At 42.9% G+C, this 19,084-nt stretch overlaps 1 protein-coding gene across 4 annotated transcripts in view; it reads left to right on the top strand.

Annotated features, from left to right (window-relative positions):
- LOC121281799 (serine/threonine-protein kinase PAK 3) overlaps positions 1-6,139 on the top strand; it is a 244,693-nt gene extending 238,554 nt beyond the window's left edge. For all 4 annotated transcript variants that reach the window (XM_041194794.1, XM_041194797.1, XM_041194793.1 and 1 more), the window contains one exon: positions 1,518-6,139. In XM_041194794.1, the coding sequence (XP_041050728.1) occupies positions 1,518-1,604 (87 nt within the window). In that variant the 3' untranslated portion in view covers positions 1,605-6,139. The remainder of the gene's footprint in view (positions 1-1,517) is intronic.
- The last annotated feature ends 12,945 nt before the right edge of the window (positions 6,140-19,084 follow it).

Genomic DNA, 19,084 nt, shown 5'->3' with positions numbered 1-19,084 from the left:
ATCTATTGCCAGAATAGTGACTGACTGCTCTATAGTACCCTAAGTGGCTACCCGCCGCTGCAGATGGGGAGGTGGTGGCATAGTGACCCAGGAATGCTCTGGGGAGCAGGGTTCGAATCCCACCACAGCAGGTGGTGAAATTTGAATCCAATAAAAACCTGGAATTAAAGGGCTGATGATGACCACAGAACCATTGCTGATTTTTGTAAAAACCCATCTGGCTCACTAATGTCCTTTAGGGAAGGTAATCTGCCGTCCTTACCTGGTCTGGCCTACATGTGACTCCAGACCCACAGCAATGTGGTTGACCCTTAAATGCCCTCTGAACAAGAACAGTCAGGGATGGGGAATAAATGCTGTCCTAGCTATTGACACCCACATCCCATGAACAAATAAAAAAAAATTGATGCCACTGGGAGCCACCTCTGGGAAAAGCACATGGAGGTGGAAATATGCAGCCGACCCAGTGCAATTCCGTTGAGACTTTCCAGCCCTCCATACCCCACTTCCCCCTGCCAGCAACAATATGCTGGGCTGGGAAAATTCAGCCCTATGTGCCAGTAATAGACTGTACTGCTCATTGTGAGCAACACAAATTTCACACATAGAGAAACTTCCTGTTTGAAGACACCTCTTGGAACCCTGTAGCTTTTAGTTTCACCAGGCAATAGTGAGATATGCATGCTGAGTTTCCATCTGCTGCACGATTCTCCTGGAACATGTCTACTTATTATGAACGTTTGGTCTGTTTAGAGAAAGAGTGTAGTTAATTTTTTTAATTAGGTTTCTTCTGCAATTTCATCTTTCTCAGTGTTTTCTGATTGTCTGCACCCCATCCTTTTCTTGAGGGACTAATTCCTTACCCACATGGACATTGTTGATATATGAACCTTGACTGTGTGTGTGGTTACAGCGAGAAAGCTGTAATGCTGTTGAAGCCCACAGAGCCTGGTCTCAATATGGGCTGATGCCCGTTGAGCTTTGCATTCGAGCAGCCATATGATGTATTTTGTGTAATGGGTGCTCAAGCAGTGCCATTGGCCTGAAGTTTCCTTGGAGTTGCTCTTTCTCACAGCTTTGCTGGAAGGGTGGCAAAAAGCCCTGTTGAGATCCACTAGCAAGATTTCTGCGGTACTTCCAGCAGAGTTAGGGTAGTGGAATGGGAACAGCTCCAAGACTATTCCAGGCTAATGACACCATTGGGCCATTGTGGTTAAAATCTTCTCATACCAGTTGAAATTATTTGGGGGAAAAAACATCACGAAGTATAATCAATGTTAAAGCTAAGGATTTTTAAAAATCAGTTTGCTTTCTTCACTGAGATATTCTCTTTGTTTTTTTCTTTGTTGTCACACTTAGCCCAGCTGCTCAGCCTCATCCTACAGTATCACCTGAAAGCTTAATTATTGCAATCTCTGCACTGTTTCATCTCCATACTTTTCAACAATTAGTTCTGGCAAAGTTAGTCATGTTGCCTTTTCTCAGTTTTATATCAATATATTATGGTTTCCTTTCAGCATCCGTTCTTGAAATTTGCAAAGCCGCTCTCGAGCCTCACCCCTCTGATAATTGCGGCTAAGGAGGCAGTTAAAAACAACCGTTAGAGCAAGGGATGGTTTCCATCGTCACCCCTCTCGCCCTCCCTCCTGTCTTCAAAGAGGGGCTAACCAGAGCTGGACAGTGTCTCACCTGGAGAAACCTCGGGGTCTTTCCGCTTCAGGACAGAGAAAGCTAGCGCAGCGATGGGGTACTACAATGATGTCTCTTCTCATCTTAACACCTTGTTTGATCCCATCTGAAGTCTTAATTTTACACAGAGTTGCCCATATTGATATGGCATTGTGGTGTTTCTATTTTTTGATTTTTCACTTTTCTCCTCCCGATATAAAAAAAAAATTCTCTTTTTTTTAAAAAAAAAACATTTGGTCACTTTTGGGGGGGGGGGGATCTAAGTAGAGAATTTGTAAACTCTCAAGGCTTAAGTGGCTCATTGCTATAAACTAGCAACTGAGTAATCAGTTTTGATGAACAAAAGCAACTCTTCAGGCATTGCTGTGATTGTGAAGTAAATGTCTGGGTATTTTAATGTTCCAGTGGGTACTAAACCATACCATGCTTCCGAAAGAGAGATACTCTGTCAGACTAAATAAAGAGGCCTTAAGTTCTTTGGTATTGCTTTATAACACATTCACCGTTCTGTGACGAATGAAGTTTTCATTCTTTTGTGTATATATATATATATTTTTTACAGGTTTCAAGTCTATCTCTTAATATTTCTTTAGTATATTCTCTCAATATTTATTGATAATGGAGTTGGAACTGTTGGGTTTTTTTTTGTTGGATATCTCAATATTTTTGTTTTCTGATCAACTACGGTATTGTGGAAAGGTTCCATTATCCATTGAGGAAAAGCTGTTAGATAAGGGCAGGCTCAATTGTAGTGTAATTGTTGAAGTAGTGGAAACCATTCCTGGCAAAGGGAAGATCCAAGTGTCCTGACACAATCACTGTAAGGTGGCTAGGAACCCAAATGTTGGTTGCATTGTCCAAATGGAGAAAGGCCAAATCCTCTTCATATGATTCTGTCTCAGTGATGGGAATCATTTTGCAAGGAAGCTTAAAAGGGTTGGAGTTGCGTGTGTGCCCATGTATACTATTTGTTTTCACCCCCACAGTTTTCTAAACCATTTTCCCAGGAAACATGATATCTAATAATAATGAAACAATATGAATTGGAATGAGCAGAAAGTAAGTCCAACGCCCTCCCCTCCTGCCTACCCAAATGCCAGTGGGCAGTCAGAAGTCTCCCTTACAAAAGGATTACTGCCTGACTCGTGCTTGGCAAACAAAGCTCCAATATTTGCACTATCCAAAAAAAATAGAATCCTGTCAGCATGTAAACTTTAAAAATCAGCTTATTTCCGTCAGAAAGAAACCCGTTTGCATTTTCTTTTCAATAATAAATTGATCACGAGCCTTCATGAATGGTTTACAGGCACTTCAGTTTACATTTTGCACTGAATAACTACATTGTTTTATCTCTGCCAAAAGCTACTGCTTTCCAGTGAGCTGACAGGTTATATTAAATGAAAATTAAGCTCCGTGGGGTAACAAAAATGAAGGTTTATCTGCTTACCTCTCAGTGTAATCTGGATACTTTTGTTTCCCCAAATAGCCCGTTTGGAGGATGTCTATCCCATAGTGAGGCCACATAGCCCCTGAACCCTCATATGGTCCTTCAAATGGTAGGCATACACTGGGCTGAGGTGAGATTTCTTTAAAAAAAATAAATTGTGTCCATCTCACCTGCGACTGAGTAAAAAGTCTCTCAATTGGTTTGAAAACAGACCAAAGACATTGATGCTGACACTGGGAAGTAACCATGCACTGTGGAGATCCTTTTATTGTTCTATTTGTCACATTGAGCCACAGTTTCACTGTTAATGGATGAATAGAGGGCTCCAAGGAAGAGTCCTGTCACCAGAAATATCCAGTGTATATAGCCAACTACCTTTTTATGAATGAGATTTAAATAAGTATGTAATATTTCACAGGGCAGAATAAGCAGCACAATATCTGTAGTACAGCTGATTAAAGAGTTAACTTATAGACTCACCCAAAACACCACATCAGGTTGGGAACTGAGGTTTCCTACTTAAAAAGGTATTCATCTAGTGATGGGGACATTGCAGGCCTTCTCCATTACTGATGTAATCACCCTTTACCTTGGAGAAACAACTCTCATGGTGACATTCTTTACCCTTTCCCCAAGGCATACTTCCATAGCTGGATGTGTCACTAGTGAATGGTCACAAAACATCGGTGCATATTCCCACATCAGTGGAAGAGCCATTTTGATTAACTTTTAACTAAACCAGAGGACCTACTTAAATTTATTTTCTCTGGTATCTTGATTAATAATGGTGAGGGTTGCTATACTGAAATATGGAATAAGGCAAAAAATCAGTCTTACCCAATGTAAGGTTCAAAGGTTTGGTGATATCCTGTCAATTGTGGGAATGGTATACTGAAGCAACACCAAGATATACATATACATTTCTGACTAAGAGCGTGCAAGCTCCCAACGTATTGAGCTTATCCAGCAAGATTCCTAGTTAGTCATGAAGCCAGAGAGCCTGCAGGAAACTTTACTGAGACAGGGAAGGAGGGAGGATTTGCCTTGTGTTGCTATTCAGTTGCAGTTAGAAGTCGAGGAAATCAAATGCTTTTTGTAAACTCTCATGAACTCTGTTCTTCAACAGTTTCTGTGGCAACCTCACATAAGCTTCAGAACCGTTTGTTATCATTTTTTTAAAATCACAAAATTAAAGTATTTCTGAGAAAGCTACTAATCAGTAAAAGGATGAGCTATTCCGGTGTTTTCTATTGCTAAGATTTTGAGAATCTGGTATCTTGTCAGAGACTCCAGTATAGATGTGTCAAAGTTCATTTACTCCAAACAAATCACATTCAAAGACCAACCAAAGGGGAGGAGTTCCTTTGATGTTTTAGTATATAGGTTGGAGCAATTTTTAATTTTGATGCTTTTCTTCCCTTGTGGGAAAGGTTTATTTTGATTTGTACAATTTTAACCAAATATAAGGGAGCACCACGTCATAATTAAAATCTTTGCTGTCCTGTAAAAATGATTCTCATTTTCAAAAAAAGGTGCAGCGCCAGAGTAATGCCAACCCATGTAGCATAAGGCTCAGTCCCCAGTCTCTGCTAGGTTAGCTGATCTCAGTATGGGTGCTATAATTAGCAACAGCACTCATCTTTGGCGCAGTGGAGTGGGGGAGGGGTAGGTAAAAATCAGCCAAGTTTCCTGCTGCAGATTGCTGTCTAGTAGTTCCTGCTGGAAAGAACATGTGTCCCAATAGCTGATGAAGACAGAATCAGGCATTGCCATGATCTACTCACGGCTCCTGTTGTGTGCTGACACTATGCAGTGAGAAATGGGCACTTGAGTGAGGTGGCAAAGGCTGACCGGCCTTGTATTGCTATTCAGTTGCAGTTAGAAGTCGAGGAAATCGAATGCTTTTTGTAAACTCTCATGAACTCTGTTCTTCAACAGTTTCTGAGGCAACCTCACGTAAGCTTCAGAACCGTTAGTTATCATTTTTTTAAAATCACAAAATTAAAGTATTTCTGAGAAAGCTTTTAACTGTATCTTTTTCTGACACTGCGCCACCAGGGGGAGCTGGATGAAACAAACCTTTTTTTTATTTCCAGTGGTTCTTTAAAAAAAACACAATTACCAACACAATCGTCGGATGATCATTTGGGAAATAGTTTCTTTGGTCATCTAGCCTGCCTCATCAGTACCATGGTAGCAAATACTTATATTTTTAAAAGATCAAGAAAATGCTTATTGTAAACATTCCAACAAAACTTTGATTTCAGAAGGCTTAGGCCAAAATTGAAGCAAACTTTTTTTTTTTAAATGCGCTATGCTTAAATGAGAGCCATTCCACATTTTTTATCTTTCCCTCCATATTTGTTTGGCAATATGAGCTGCCATCACCTTCTCCTTACACCATCTTTAAGGAAAAAAAAATCACTGATGTGTTCATTTAAATGTATAAGAAAATTTAATTGTAGTTAATAAGAGTATTTTAAGAATAATTGCAAGAGACGCTGAATGTTATACATTCAAACCATAGGAAAATAAGAGTTGGAATAGGATGGAATATTGCTGTTCAACGTATCATGGCATCTTTTTTTGTTTCTATCTTTCTTTGCCTGTTATGTCCTCTTTTGGAAGAAGTGTTACCTGTACATTTGATGTGAAATTTCTTCTACTGTGAAAATGAATTTTTAAAAAGGTACTCTGGAATTTTTTTTTTCCTTTTGACAGTTTTTTAATTTAATTTGGGGAAATGCTGGAAATGACTTTGTTGCGCGCACACAATCCCAGACCTCAGCGTTCAGCTATGTTGTTGGTTTATTATGTTTTGTTTTCATTTTTTCGTTCCGTCTGGTCTCCCAATGTTTCAGACGAGACGAAGCAATAGAAGTAATTCATTTAAACCGTGGATTGTGCATGATTAGTGTCTTTAGTGTAAAAAAGAAAAACCACAAAAAAATTGGAGTTTGAAGCTTTGACCTAAAGTATTGCAAATAAAAGTCATTTAAACAATAGAAGACTATGCCGTGCTCACTTTTAATTTTTAATTATGTCTTCCTTTGCTATAAAATGGAAGCTTTATAATGTTGTAAATTCTGGGATGATCCCGTGTCTTGTGTCAAAATTACTCACCTGCCCATGACATATGAACCTTGGGACTGGGCCGTTACTAAGGTGTTAACCATTTGTTTTAAACATGTTCATGCTAAAATAGCAGAGAGGAATTTTAGATTGATTACGTGAATGCATTAGTATCCCTACACTGATTTCAGGGACTTGAAGATTGATTTTAACTCTGGGCAGGAAGGAAACTGCCGCCCCCCCACCCAATGCTGAGTTCAGCCAGGGGTCCAGGCCACTGAAACCCTGGCCAGTCATTTAAATATTCCAGCATATCTCACCACCAAAAGACAGTGGGATCAACATCAGGGCTGATGGGAGAGAGCAGAAATCAGATCAGGAGGTCAATGACAGCATGCAGGTAAGGAAAGTGTCCACGGCATGATGTTAGTTCTGGGGAGGGAGTTTGGATTAAGATTTCAGTGCTGGATGAAGAGGCAAGGCCAAGGACACCTTGCAGAGCCCAAGAGAATATTACTGCCCCTGTCTGTTCACAATTCCACCTAAAAGAATAGATTGTTAACTTACTGTGACCTCCTTTAGCCACACTGCAGAATTCCGCCATAGCAGAGCTGTTGGATGTGCGCCTCCTGAATTCATAAGTGAAAAAGGTCTCAACATTTCAATTAAAGCAGGTCCATGTCTGCATGTGATGGGCAATCTTCCTGTGCCTGTTCTGAGTTAAGTTATAATGACAAAGGGCAGGAACACGGCAGGTAAGTGATTGGATGGTGAGCATTTGCCTCATTTATCTTTCTAAACTGTAATTTATTCATAATTATAAGGTTTCATTAGTAGTCATAAGGCTTACTAGCGGTGGTAAAGCTCATTGGGAGTAATATGGTTTATTAATTATAAATTAAGAAAATTATAAAAGATTAATTAACACAATAATGATGGCAGGGCAGGTGGTGTGTTGCGACTGCAGAATGTGGGATTTCCTGAACACTAGTGTGATCCAGGGCAAACACGTCTGTAATAAGTGTCAATGGCTTGAGGAGCTTTGGCTCAGAGTCATTGTGCTGAAGTTGAGCTGCAGGCACTGTGATGCATCAGGGAAGGGGACAGTTACCTAGACCCTTTATTCCAGAATCTAACCTTTAGGTTAGGGTCTTCTGATTTGGTCAGTAGCCAGAGACTGGAGAGTTGACTGCAAGTGAGGCAGTTAACGGGATCGAGAAGGTAGAAGTGGAGGAGCCTCAGCCCTTGCAATTGTCCGATATGGTTCACGGTTCTTGCAGCTTGTGGGGACAAAAGCGGGGGCTGCAGGGTGGATGAACAAACTGACCATTGCACGGTGGTACTGGAAGCCAGCCAAGTGGGGGGAGTCTAATAGGAATTTAGTGGTGGTGGCAGACAGTATAGTCATGGGATTGACCAAGTTCTCTGCAGCCAACAGCAAGACTCCAGATGGCTGTGTTGCCTGCCCGATGCCAGAGTTCGGGATATCTGCTTGGGGCTGGAAAGGAACCTGCAGTGGGAGGGGGAGGATCCAGTTGTTGTGGTCCACGGTACCAATGAAACAGAGAGAACCAGGATGGAGGCTCTACTTGGGGATCATGAGTAGCTAGAGGCTAAACTAAAAATCAGAATCGCAAAGGTGATAATCTCTGGATTATTACCTGAGCCATGAGCAAATTAGCGTAGGGTAAATAAGATTAGAGAAATGAATGCATGGTTTAAAGAATGGTGTGGGAGAAGCAGGTTTCAATTCATGGGGCACTGGCAGCTATACAGCGGGAAGTGGGAGCTGCACCATTGGAATTGTCTCCACCTGAACAGTGCTGGGACCAGTGGTCTGGTGAGCCATATAACTAGGGTGTTAGAGAGGACTTTAAACTAAATAGTGGGGTGAAGGAATCATGCGAGAGGAGATGTAGTAAATCAATGGATAACAACAAGGTGCTAGAGCAAGGTAGCAATTTGGATAAAGATAACCAGAGTGTGGCAGCAAAGGACAGGGGGTGCAAATTTAAGAGTGCACCAGCAGACAAGGCCAGAGATTGCAAAAATGGTAAAAAGATGAAGTTCAAGGCACACAGCATTCATAACAAAATGGATGAATTGTTAACAGATAGAAATAAGTATGTATGACCTGATAACTATTACAGAGACATGGTTGCAGGACGACCAAGGCTTGGACCTGAATGTTGAAGAGTGGTTGACATTTCAGAAAGACAGGAAACTCTGAAAAGGTGGTGGGGTGGCTCTGTTAATTAAGGATGCCGTTAATATAGTAGTGAGAGATGACCTTAGCTTGAAAGAGCAAGATACAGAATCAGTTTGAGTAAAGATAAGAAATAGGAGGTAAGAGTTCATTTATGGGAGTGGTTTATAGGCCCCCTAGTAGTTAAACTAGGACTGAGTATATAGGAAGGACTAAATAAGGTTTTGAGGAAGGATCTGCAATAATCACGTATGGCTTTAATCTACATGTAGATTGGACAAATCAGATTGGCAAAGGGAGCCTGGAAAATGAGTTCATAGGGTGTATTCAGGATAATTTCTTAGAGCAGTGTGTTCTAGTGTCAATGAGGGAGCAGGCTATTCTAGACCTGGTAATGAGCAATGACACAGGATTAATCAAACACCTCATAGTAAAGGAGCCTTTCGGTGACGGTGATCATCTGTATGAAAGGGTGAAGTGTGGGCCCAAGACTCATTTTAAACCCGGATAAAGGTGTGAAATTAGAACTAGTTGAAGTGAACTAGGAAACAAGTCTAAAGGGTAGTACAGTAGAAGTGCAGTGTTAGACTTTTAAGAAAATACTTAATAACTCTCAGCAAAGGTTTATCCCAGTAGAAAAGAAAGGCTCTTCAAGAAGGATGTATAAAGAAGTTAAGTATTGTGTCACATTGAAAGAAACATTGTACAAATTTGCAAGTAGTTGTGGTAGGTCAGAAGATTGGTCTGATTTTAAGAACCAGCAAAGAATGACTAAAAAAAAAAGGAGAAAGAAGAGTATGAGAGAAAGCTAGCTAGTAATATAAAAACAGTAAGAGTTTCTACGAGTATTTAAATAGGAAATGAATAACTAAAGCTATTGTTGGTCCTCTGGAGAGAGAGTTTGGGACATCAATAATGGAAAACAAAGAAATGGTAGAGGTGTTGAACCAGTTGATTTTTGTCAGTCTTCACAGTAGAAGACTTGGAAAACTTTTCAAAGATACTTGAAAATCAATAAGGTGAATAGGAGGGAGAAATTTAAAACAATCACCAACACCAGGGAAAAGGTCCTGGGAAAACTATTAGACCCAAAGGCTGACAGGTTCGCTGGACTAAATGGCCTGCATTCTCAGTATTTAAAGAAGTGACTGCAGAGATAGAGGCATTGATTATAATCTTCCAAAATTCCTCAGATTCTGGAAGGGTCCCAGTGGATTGGAAAATGGCTAATCTACCACCTTTGCTTAAGAAAGGAGGAGGACAGAGAGTAGGAAACTACAGCCTAACATCCGTTATAGGGAAATTGCTAAAATCCATTATCAGGAGCTTGTAGCAGGATACGTAGAAATCATAATGTAACCAGGCAGTCAACATGGCTTTGTGAAAGGAAAACCTTGATTAACTAATTTATTCAAGTTTTTCAAAGAACAAGCAAGGTGGATAAAGGGGAACCTGTAGATGTGGTGTACTTGGATTTTCTAAAGGCATTTGATAAGGTGCCATATCAAAGGTTACTATACAAGATATGGTATAAGGGGTAACATATTAGCATAATTAAAGGATTAGTTAGCTAACAGGAAGCAGAGTATATGGGATAAATGTATTTTTGGGGTTGGCCAGTGGACTGCCACAGGGATCAGTGCTGGGGCCTCAGCTATTTACAATCTACATCAATAATTTTGATGAAGGGATTGAATGTATGGTAGCTAAATTTGCTAATGACACCAAAATAGGTAGGAAAATAAGTTGGGAGAGGAGGTAGAGCATCTGCAAAGGATATAGACAGGTTAAGTAAATGGGCAAAATTTGGCAGATGGAGCATAACGTAGGGCCAGGGCTTTCCTGTCGGGGGGCAGAGCCCGATCGCTGATGCATAAAGTGACCCGCAGTGATTTCGGGCAGAACTCCCGACGTCACCACTCCCCATTTAAATTTTCAGGTAGGCGGGGGCTCAGCAAAATCAGCTGTGTGCCCGCCAACCTGTCAATGGCCAATTGAGGCCATTGACAGAGTCATTAAAGTAATTAATGGACCTGCCTGTCCAACCTTAAGGTTGGCGGGCCGGCCAGGAGCCCTGGCGGGCAATAGAAAAAGCATGAAACCTCATCCATGGGCAGGCTGAGGTTTTATGTAGGTTTTTAAAAATTTAATTAAAGTGTTTTTAAAAGTTATGGACATTTCCCAACTCATGTGACAGTGTCACATGAGGGTACATGTCAGGGAATTTTTTTTTTCTATTTTTAATATTTTTTAATGTACAGCCGCTCTCCCCAAGGCAGCACTTTGCCTCAGGGAGACGAGTGCGCTTTTTCGTGTGCATGCGCGAAAGAGCGCACTCTCGGCTGAAGGATTCCCCCACGCCCACACAGGGAGCACATAGCGCTTCCGTGCGGACATCACGCTGGGCGGGCCTTAATTGGCCCGTCCACGTAAAATGGCGGCGCACCCCCAATTGGGGGTGCCGATTGGAGGCACGCCTCCACGCGCCCGCTCTTCAACTTCCCCCCCCTGACGTGGAGAGAATTCTGCCCTCGGAAAATGTGAACTTGTCCACTTAGGAAGAGTAGAAAAGCAGTATACTATCTAAATGGAGAGAGATTGCAGAACTTGGTGATACAGAGGGACCTGGGTGTCCTGGTACATGAATCACCAAAAGTTACTATGCAGGTACAGCAAGTGGAAAGCAAATGGAATGTTGACATTTATTGCAAGGGTAATGGAATATAAAAGTAGGGAAGACTTACTGCACCTGTACAGGGCATTGGTGAAAGCACATCTGGAATACTATGTACAGTTTTGGTCTTGTTTGAAAAAAGATATAATTGTGTTAGAAGCAGTAGAGGGAAGGTTTGCTTGACTCATTCCTGGGATGAAGGACTTATCCTATGAAGAAAGGTTGAGCAAGTTGGGCCTTTACCAATTGAAATTTAGAAGAATGAAAGGTGACCTTATTGAGACATATAAAATCTTGAGGGGACTTAATAGGGTGGACACCGTGAGGATGTTTCCCCTTGTGGGGAGAGACTAGAACTGGGGGACACAGTTTAAAAAATAAGAGGTCTCCCTTTTAAGATGGGGATGAGGAAGATTTTTTTCTCTCAAAGGGTCATTAGAATGTGGAATTCCCTTCCCCAGAAAGCAGCGGAGGCTGAGTCATTAAATTTCTTCAAGGCAAAGTTAGACAAATTTTTGAAAGACAAGGGAGTCGAGGGTTATAGCGGCAAATGGCAAAGTGGAATTGAGGCCATAATCAGATCAGTCACAAGGGGAAACAAGTTCAAGGTGAGGGGCAGGAGGTTTGGGGGGATGTGAGGAAAAACTTTTTTACCCAGCGGGTGGTCACGGTCTGGAATGCGCTGCCTGGGAGGTTGGTGGAATCAGGTTGCCTCACATCCTTTAAAAAGTACCTGGATGAGCACTTGGCACGTCATAACATTCAAGGCTATGGACCAAGTGCTGGTAAATGGGATTAGGTAGGTAAGTCATTTGTTTCTCACATGTCGGTGTAGACTCGATGGGCCGAAGGGCCTCTTCTGCACTGTGAGATTCTGTGATTCTATGGTCTTATTGAAAGCAGAGCAAGCTCAAAGGGCTGAATGGCCTATGCCTGGTCCTATGCCTTATGTTCCTCTATTCATAACTATAAGTTACCCATTATCGGAAGGAAAGAGGTGATTATCATACACTATATTTATGATAGGGATGAAACTTTTGCGATGACCCCTTAAAACTATACAATGAAGGGAAAGAATTTAACATCATAAGGTGCTATATAAATTTCTTAGGACATTCAAATGTGTATCACACCTAAAGGAGTGCAGTTACTGTAGATACACAAGGAGAAATGGATTAGAATCACACAGAGAAATGGGTTAGAATCAATCAATCTGGAACACCACAACCTGCAGATTCCCCTCCAAGCCCTTCACCACCCTGACTTGGAAATATATCGCTGTTCCTTCACTGTCGCTGCGTCAAAATCCTGGAACTCCTTCCCTAACAGCACTGTGAGTGCACATGGACTGCAGAAGTTCAAGAAGGCAGTTCCACCATCACCTTCTTGAGGGCAATTAGGGATGGGCAATAAATGCTGGCCTAGCCAGCGGCACGCAGATCCCATGAAATATTTTTTTAAAATGCAACGTGAGGTCCTACAAGCAAATGAAAGAAATATTCTAATCTGTTTTACTAGTGTTGAATAAAGAAGGAATTTTTGGCCAGGTCAGTGAATCTCCGTTCTTTCAATAGGAATTTTCTCATTTAGTCAAGCACTGTGGTGAGCCATTTTGACCTCAACTGAAAGACAACACTTCTGAGCATGACAACTCAACGCAGTACCAAGGGAATGGTGCATCTATTTTATGTACTCAAGTTCTAGGGTGTAGATAAAACCTATAACTTTATTTAGAGGTAAAGATGCTACAGACAAATATTGTAACATGCTTTTAAATTTATTTTTACACTGGTTTACATGTTGCTGCGTCTGTACAATTTTGCTTGCAGTATATTTGCAGGAACTTCTATAAATGCAATATGTCAGTTATTGTAGTTGTGCACACTGCAATAATCACTTTACAGATCAAGGTCAGTAGGGTTATGTTTTTGCTTAACCCACCTGGCAGGACATGGGAATGTGTTTGGCTTGTAAAATTCTTTCACACCTCACCCGATTTTGCACTCCATTAAAGTCCATTTGAAACTCCTACTGTAGTGAAAGTGGTCCAAAAAAGCTGGAAACTATTGACAATATTAAATCCACATGATGCCATTTCTGCACATTGGCAATAGCCCAGCTGAGGCTTGACCTGCAATTTAAAGATGTAACAGATCTTCCCGGCTTTTGTACCCTATTGTCCTATCCCCTTCAAGTGTTCCTTAAATCTAATACTGAATATTTCAGATTCCGAATAAAGGTAGTTCCGTTGTCATATGATGAAAGCAAGTCAGAAAAATTATTGTAATTTACACTCATCCCATTTTTGGGAAGGATTTTATTCATTGAAAACACAAAAAAAACAGCCATTTAGTTCATTTTTTAAAAATTCATTCATGGGATGTGGATGTACCCTTGTTCAGAGGGCATTTAAGAGTCAATCACATTGCTGAGGGTCTGGAGTCACATGTAGGCCAAACCAGGTAAAGACAACAGATTTCCTTCCCTAAAGGGCTTTGGTGAACCAGATGGGTTTTTACAACAATCAGCATCAGAATTAATTCCAAATTTTTATTGAATTCAAATGTCACCATCACCATCGTGGGATTATGAACCTGGATACCCATACAATGGGTCTCTGGAATACTGACCCAGTGATAATACCAATATGCCACCACCACCTCCCCATCATTAGTCCTCTGACCAGGCCATTTACAATTCACACAGAACTTGACCCTTGCCAGTTTGTTTCATCACATGTAATGCTGCCAGTAAAACTCTTAAGGAGAGAAAATTCTGAAATTTCTCCATCTCCAAAGTAATACTGTAGGATTTCAATGTAACATTATTATCTGTCAGTCAAATCTGACCAGCTGCATCGTGGACCAGATCAAGCTCATTTTAAATTTGTGAATTAGATACTCTTTCTAAATTGCTTAGTTTGTGACCTCGTTAAAACTCTGATTATGTTATAACCTTGAAATCTTCACTTATATCAATTGTTGGGCTTGGCCTAAATAGCCAAGTGGTTATGGTACTGGGTTTGTAACCCTGAGATCAAGAGTTCAAATCTCACAATGGCAAACTGTGAAACATGTAACTTCATCTGAAACAGATGGAAACAGGTTTGTACTCGAAAGAGTATCAAGAGTTCAAATCTCACAATGGCAAACTATGAAACAATGTAACTTCATCTGAAACAGATGGAAACATGTTTGTACTTGAAAGAGTTATATCAATTGCTGGCATTGTGGTTAGTGGCTACAGGATACAACATAACCATGGGTTCATCTATGATTGGCCACAGTCAGACAAACCTCAGAAAAATACAACTGATTTATTTGAGCATATAAAAATCTGGAACCCCTTACCTCTGTCAGTCCACCTACAATCTACTGACTTTTAAGCTAAAGCTTAGCAGCATCTACCCATTACTTTGCTAATCATCTTTCATCCTTGATGATCGCCTTGAAGTTTCACCCAGTTCCCTCCACAACATAAATAACTCAATTCTTACATTCTCTGTGACTGTTAGAAAATAATATTTTAGATTTAGGTTTGAGTCTCTTTCCCAGTTTCAGTCAACATTATCTATCCAGTGTCCAATGAATCCTTTTATCGCTCCTCACTCCACCACATGTATATTATTGTTTAAATATCACTATTATTGAAACATTAATAATTTTAATAGAATCCTTTACATTGTTCATTGGTGTTTAAGTATGTGCTTCTTATAAGCAAAATATATGTGGCTCATGTATAATGAATATGTAAATAGATTAATCCAATCCAGATAACTAAAGCATTAGCTAATATTTTAAGGCCACACCCAGGGCCCAAATACTGGCACTGCTAGATGTAGCTTGGCCCCCCCCCATTAAATACTTAATTATTTTTATGCCTCTGAGGGTGCCTCCATGTTGAGGTGCCCTTGCATTCCCCTGTCTGCTTCAGCAGTGCTCACTTCCCTCAGTGAGGCTGCTGAGACTCTAGAGCTGCCAACCTGTGATTGGGCTGGCAGATTTAATTGGACAGCATGTGTGGAGACAGCCAATTAGAAAGCTGCCTCTAGGAAAATGGCCTCCCCAGTCTGCATCCCAGCAAGTGTGGACTCAGGATCCCCACTTGGTCCCGATGCTGGGGTCCTGAAGCCCGTGAGAAAATCCTGCTCCAACCAGCTGATTTGATGGCATGATTACAAACTTGGACAATGCACGTGTGAGCAACGTCTTCATTGTTCACTCTGCAAACAGCAAGCGTGAAGCTGCAAGATGGACCCTGAACCTATACTAATTGAAATGCCACTCCCAAGATGCAGGCGAGGTGATTTTCAATAGCTTTTGGTTAGGCACAGTTGGTAGAGGTGCTACGCTGAGCTCTTGGAGGCCGTAAGTGCCAGTTTATGAATAGGGCCAAGGAGAATTTGATAGTCAGGGGGGCATTTGGTGCAGTTCTTCCTGGCCTGCAACATGACCAGGGCGTGGAACAGAGGAGGCAGAGAGCTGGTGAATCTCTGGGAAGAGGAGGGGGAGGTGGGTTGAAGATATCCTATACCCAGTGTAAGTAGATGCACGGTGTGTGAGCAAACTGTGAGGCTGTGCTTCCATTCAACTTTCCTGTTCCAAAATGCCCGTCATTCACTGCTGTCACATCCATTTCACACTCCCATCACTATTCCCTTAGCCAACAATCAATAATAAAAGCCATCATCAAAAACCTTCAAAACACCTTTGCACAGCACCACACCCAAGTATAAAGGCAACAATGAATTATTCATAATAAAAACAGAAGATGCCGGAAAAGCTCAGGCAGGTCTGATAGCATTTGTGGGGAGAGAAACAGAGGATTGAATTTTACATTCTCCCGGCAGGCGTGTTTCCCGCAAAGTTGGGGGTGGGGGGGTCACGTAAAATGGGGTGGAGAGGGGCAGTGGGTAGGAAGGAAGTGGGGGGTTCAACCTAAGGGAGTCTGCCCCACGATTGGCAATGGGCAGTCCATGTAGAGCAACAACACCACCCCCCTTCCTTCCCGCTCTTTTAAACATTTGAGGTAAAAAATTGGGCTTCCCTCTCCCAATCTGCCACCTACACCAAATATTTTATGGCGTGGGCATAATATTATCAGGGTCAATAGGCTTGATAACAAGTCTAATTGACCCTTAATTGTTCATTTAAATATGGTGGGCGGACTGCTGATTTCCGCACTGTCCTTCCAACCCCCCCCCCGCCATCCTGTGTTATGGGGTGAGCAGGGGGGGTGGGTGGGTGGGAAGATGACAGAATGGTCACCCACCCCATTTTACGTGCCCCACCTGCAGGGATCACACCCGCCGAGGGGCACATAAAATTCAGTCCTCTCTGCCTCCTCTGTTCCACTCCCTGGTCATGTTGCAGACCAGGAAGAACTCCCACCAAATGCCCCTGTACCAATGTCAGCTCATCCTTTCTCCTTGGGCCTATTCATAAACTGACACTTATGACATTCAAGAACTCAGCGTAGCACCTCCACCAACTAACCTACCCAAACCCTCCCAGCCCAAGACCCCAAACTGACCTGCTCTGGAAATCCAAGGCCTTGGGGTCCTTCACCAGCAACCCCAGCTGCAGCCAGTGACGCCTTCCTAGTGTTGCCAGGACTGAAGGTGCTGCCTACCAATCAAATTGGCCAGCAGCTCCAGAGGGCAGGACTTCTGCCCCAATTGGCCCTCATTAGTCTGCCCTGCAGCGCTTTGTGGCTGCGGGGTGGCACGGCGTGGAGCGTTTTGGCTTCATGCTAACCTGGTCTCCGGGTGGGGTGGCTGCTGTCAGTGCACCTCCCACCCCATATTATTCAGCCCAGAGTTAACATTTCCAGTCTAATATAAATCTTCCTCAGAACTTGGGTACTTGTCTTTGAAATTGCTATTCCGAAGAAGAGTCATATTGGACTAGAAACGTTACTTCTGTTTCTCTGTCCAAAGATGCTGCCAGACCTAGAATCATAAAGTCATAGAACGTTTACGACACAGAAGGAGGCCACTTGGCCCATCATGTCTGCGCCAGCCAAACAAACGAGCCACCTGCCTAATCCCACTTTCCAGCATTTGGTCCATAGCCCTGCAGGTTATGTCACTTAAGGTGCATATCCAGCCACCTTTTAGATGAGCAGAGGGTTTCTGCTTCTACTAACCTTTCAGGCAGTGAGTTCTAGACCTGCAAAACACTCATTTCCCCTCTCATCTTTCCACCAATCACTTTAAATCTATGCCCCCTAGTCACTGACCTCACTGCTAAAGTAAATAGGCCCTTCCCATCCACTCAAAGCAGGCCTCTCTCAATTTTGTACATCTCAATCAAATCTACCCTCAGCCTCCTCTGTTCCAAGGAAAACAACTCTAGCCTATCCAATCTCTCCTCATTGCTGCAATTTTCCAATCCTGGCAATATCCCCATAAATCTCCCCTGTACCCTCTCTAATGTAATTACATCCTTTCTGTAGTGAGGTGACCAGAACTGCACACAGTCCTCAAGTTGTGGCCTAACTAGTCTTTTATATAGTTCCAGCATAACCCCCTTGCCCTTATAATTCTATGCCTCAGCTAATAAACGAAATGATTCCATGTGCCTTCTTATCCACCTTATCAACCTGTTCTGCCACCTCCAGGGATCTGAGGACATTCACTCCAAGGTCTCTCACTTCCGCTACACCTCTCCATATCCTCCCATTTATTGTAGGCAGTATTTTCCCATTGGCATGCGGGGATGGGCCCCACACGCATGTGCGTAAAATGATGCGCGGTGACTTCGGGTGAGCGTCCCAATATCACCATGTGCCATCGTGATATTTCGTTCGGCGGGCACACGATGCTCTCCAATGCGCAGCCACCATTAATTAACGTGCCACTTAAGGCCCTTGATGCTCCAAAGGACTGCGATTTTTCGGCACCCATGCAATCTTCAGGTCGGCTTGCGGACGCAACGGGCAGGCGGGTAGGACACATTTGTATAAATCTTATCCACGGGTGGGATAAGAGGGCTCACTGGAGTCACGAGTGTGTTCTCTCAAGTATTGATTTTTCAAAGTTTCTGATACTTGCCTGTGTGACCTGTGATACTTCAAAACGCACAACCAGCTGCTTCGTCTGGACTCTTAACCTTCAGGGCAGCACTCTGCAGTGAGGAATCTTTTTTGGGCCTGCAGATTCCAGGAAGCCTTCCCTTAGCCTGGGAATGGGAGCTGAACTGTCCACTGGAGGCACCTCCTCTGAGGAGGAAGGGAGGGCCAGAAGGGCGAGGAGGCCAGGAGTGCACATTCAGCCTCCAGGGGAGCCACCTTTGGGAGGACAGGCGCAGGTACAACGGGCACAGGGCCAAGAGGTAGACCAAAGCGGAAGGGGCTGCAGAAGACGCCAATATCCTGTTACCAGGGCTTACATGCGGCGAAGCAGCTACCTCAATATGTCTGAGGTACAGTGCCGAAGGAGGCTCCATCTCTCAAGGGAGACAGTCAGCTAAACCTGTCAGATATTTTGGCCTGAGATCCCTGCTAACTGTGTGGGTGGACATCACATGCCAGTGGTTCTGAAGGTCACAGTTGCCCTCCACTTCTATGCCTCTGGCTCCTTCCAGGTGGGTGATCTTTGCGGTGTCTCCCAATCAGTTGTCCACACTTGTGTCAAGCAGTTTACAGACACACTGTTCAGAAGTGCATTGACCTTCATCCATTTCTGCTGGGACCAGGCAAGTCAGACACAGTGAGCCAGAGGCTTTGCGGTGATTGCTGGCTTCCTCCACGTCCAGGGTGCAATAGACTGTACACATGTGGCCATCAAGGTACCAGCAGGTGAGCCCAGTGCCTTCATCAACAGGAAGGGCTTCCACTCCATGAACGTGCAGATAGTATGTGATCACAGGATGCTGATTCTACAAGTCTATGCAAGGTACCCAGGCAGCTCCTACGACACCTACACCCTCAGACACTCCCAGGTGCCGGGGCTCTTCAGTGCTCCAGCCTGGCTGGATGAATGGCTGTTGGGTGA

This window comes from Carcharodon carcharias, chromosome 9 (genome assembly GCF_017639515.1).
Source record: "Carcharodon carcharias isolate sCarCar2 chromosome 9, sCarCar2.pri, whole genome shotgun sequence".
Taxonomy (NCBI): domain Eukaryota; kingdom Metazoa; phylum Chordata; class Chondrichthyes; order Lamniformes; family Lamnidae; genus Carcharodon; species Carcharodon carcharias.
This window is presented reverse-complemented; position numbering and strand designations above follow the sequence as displayed.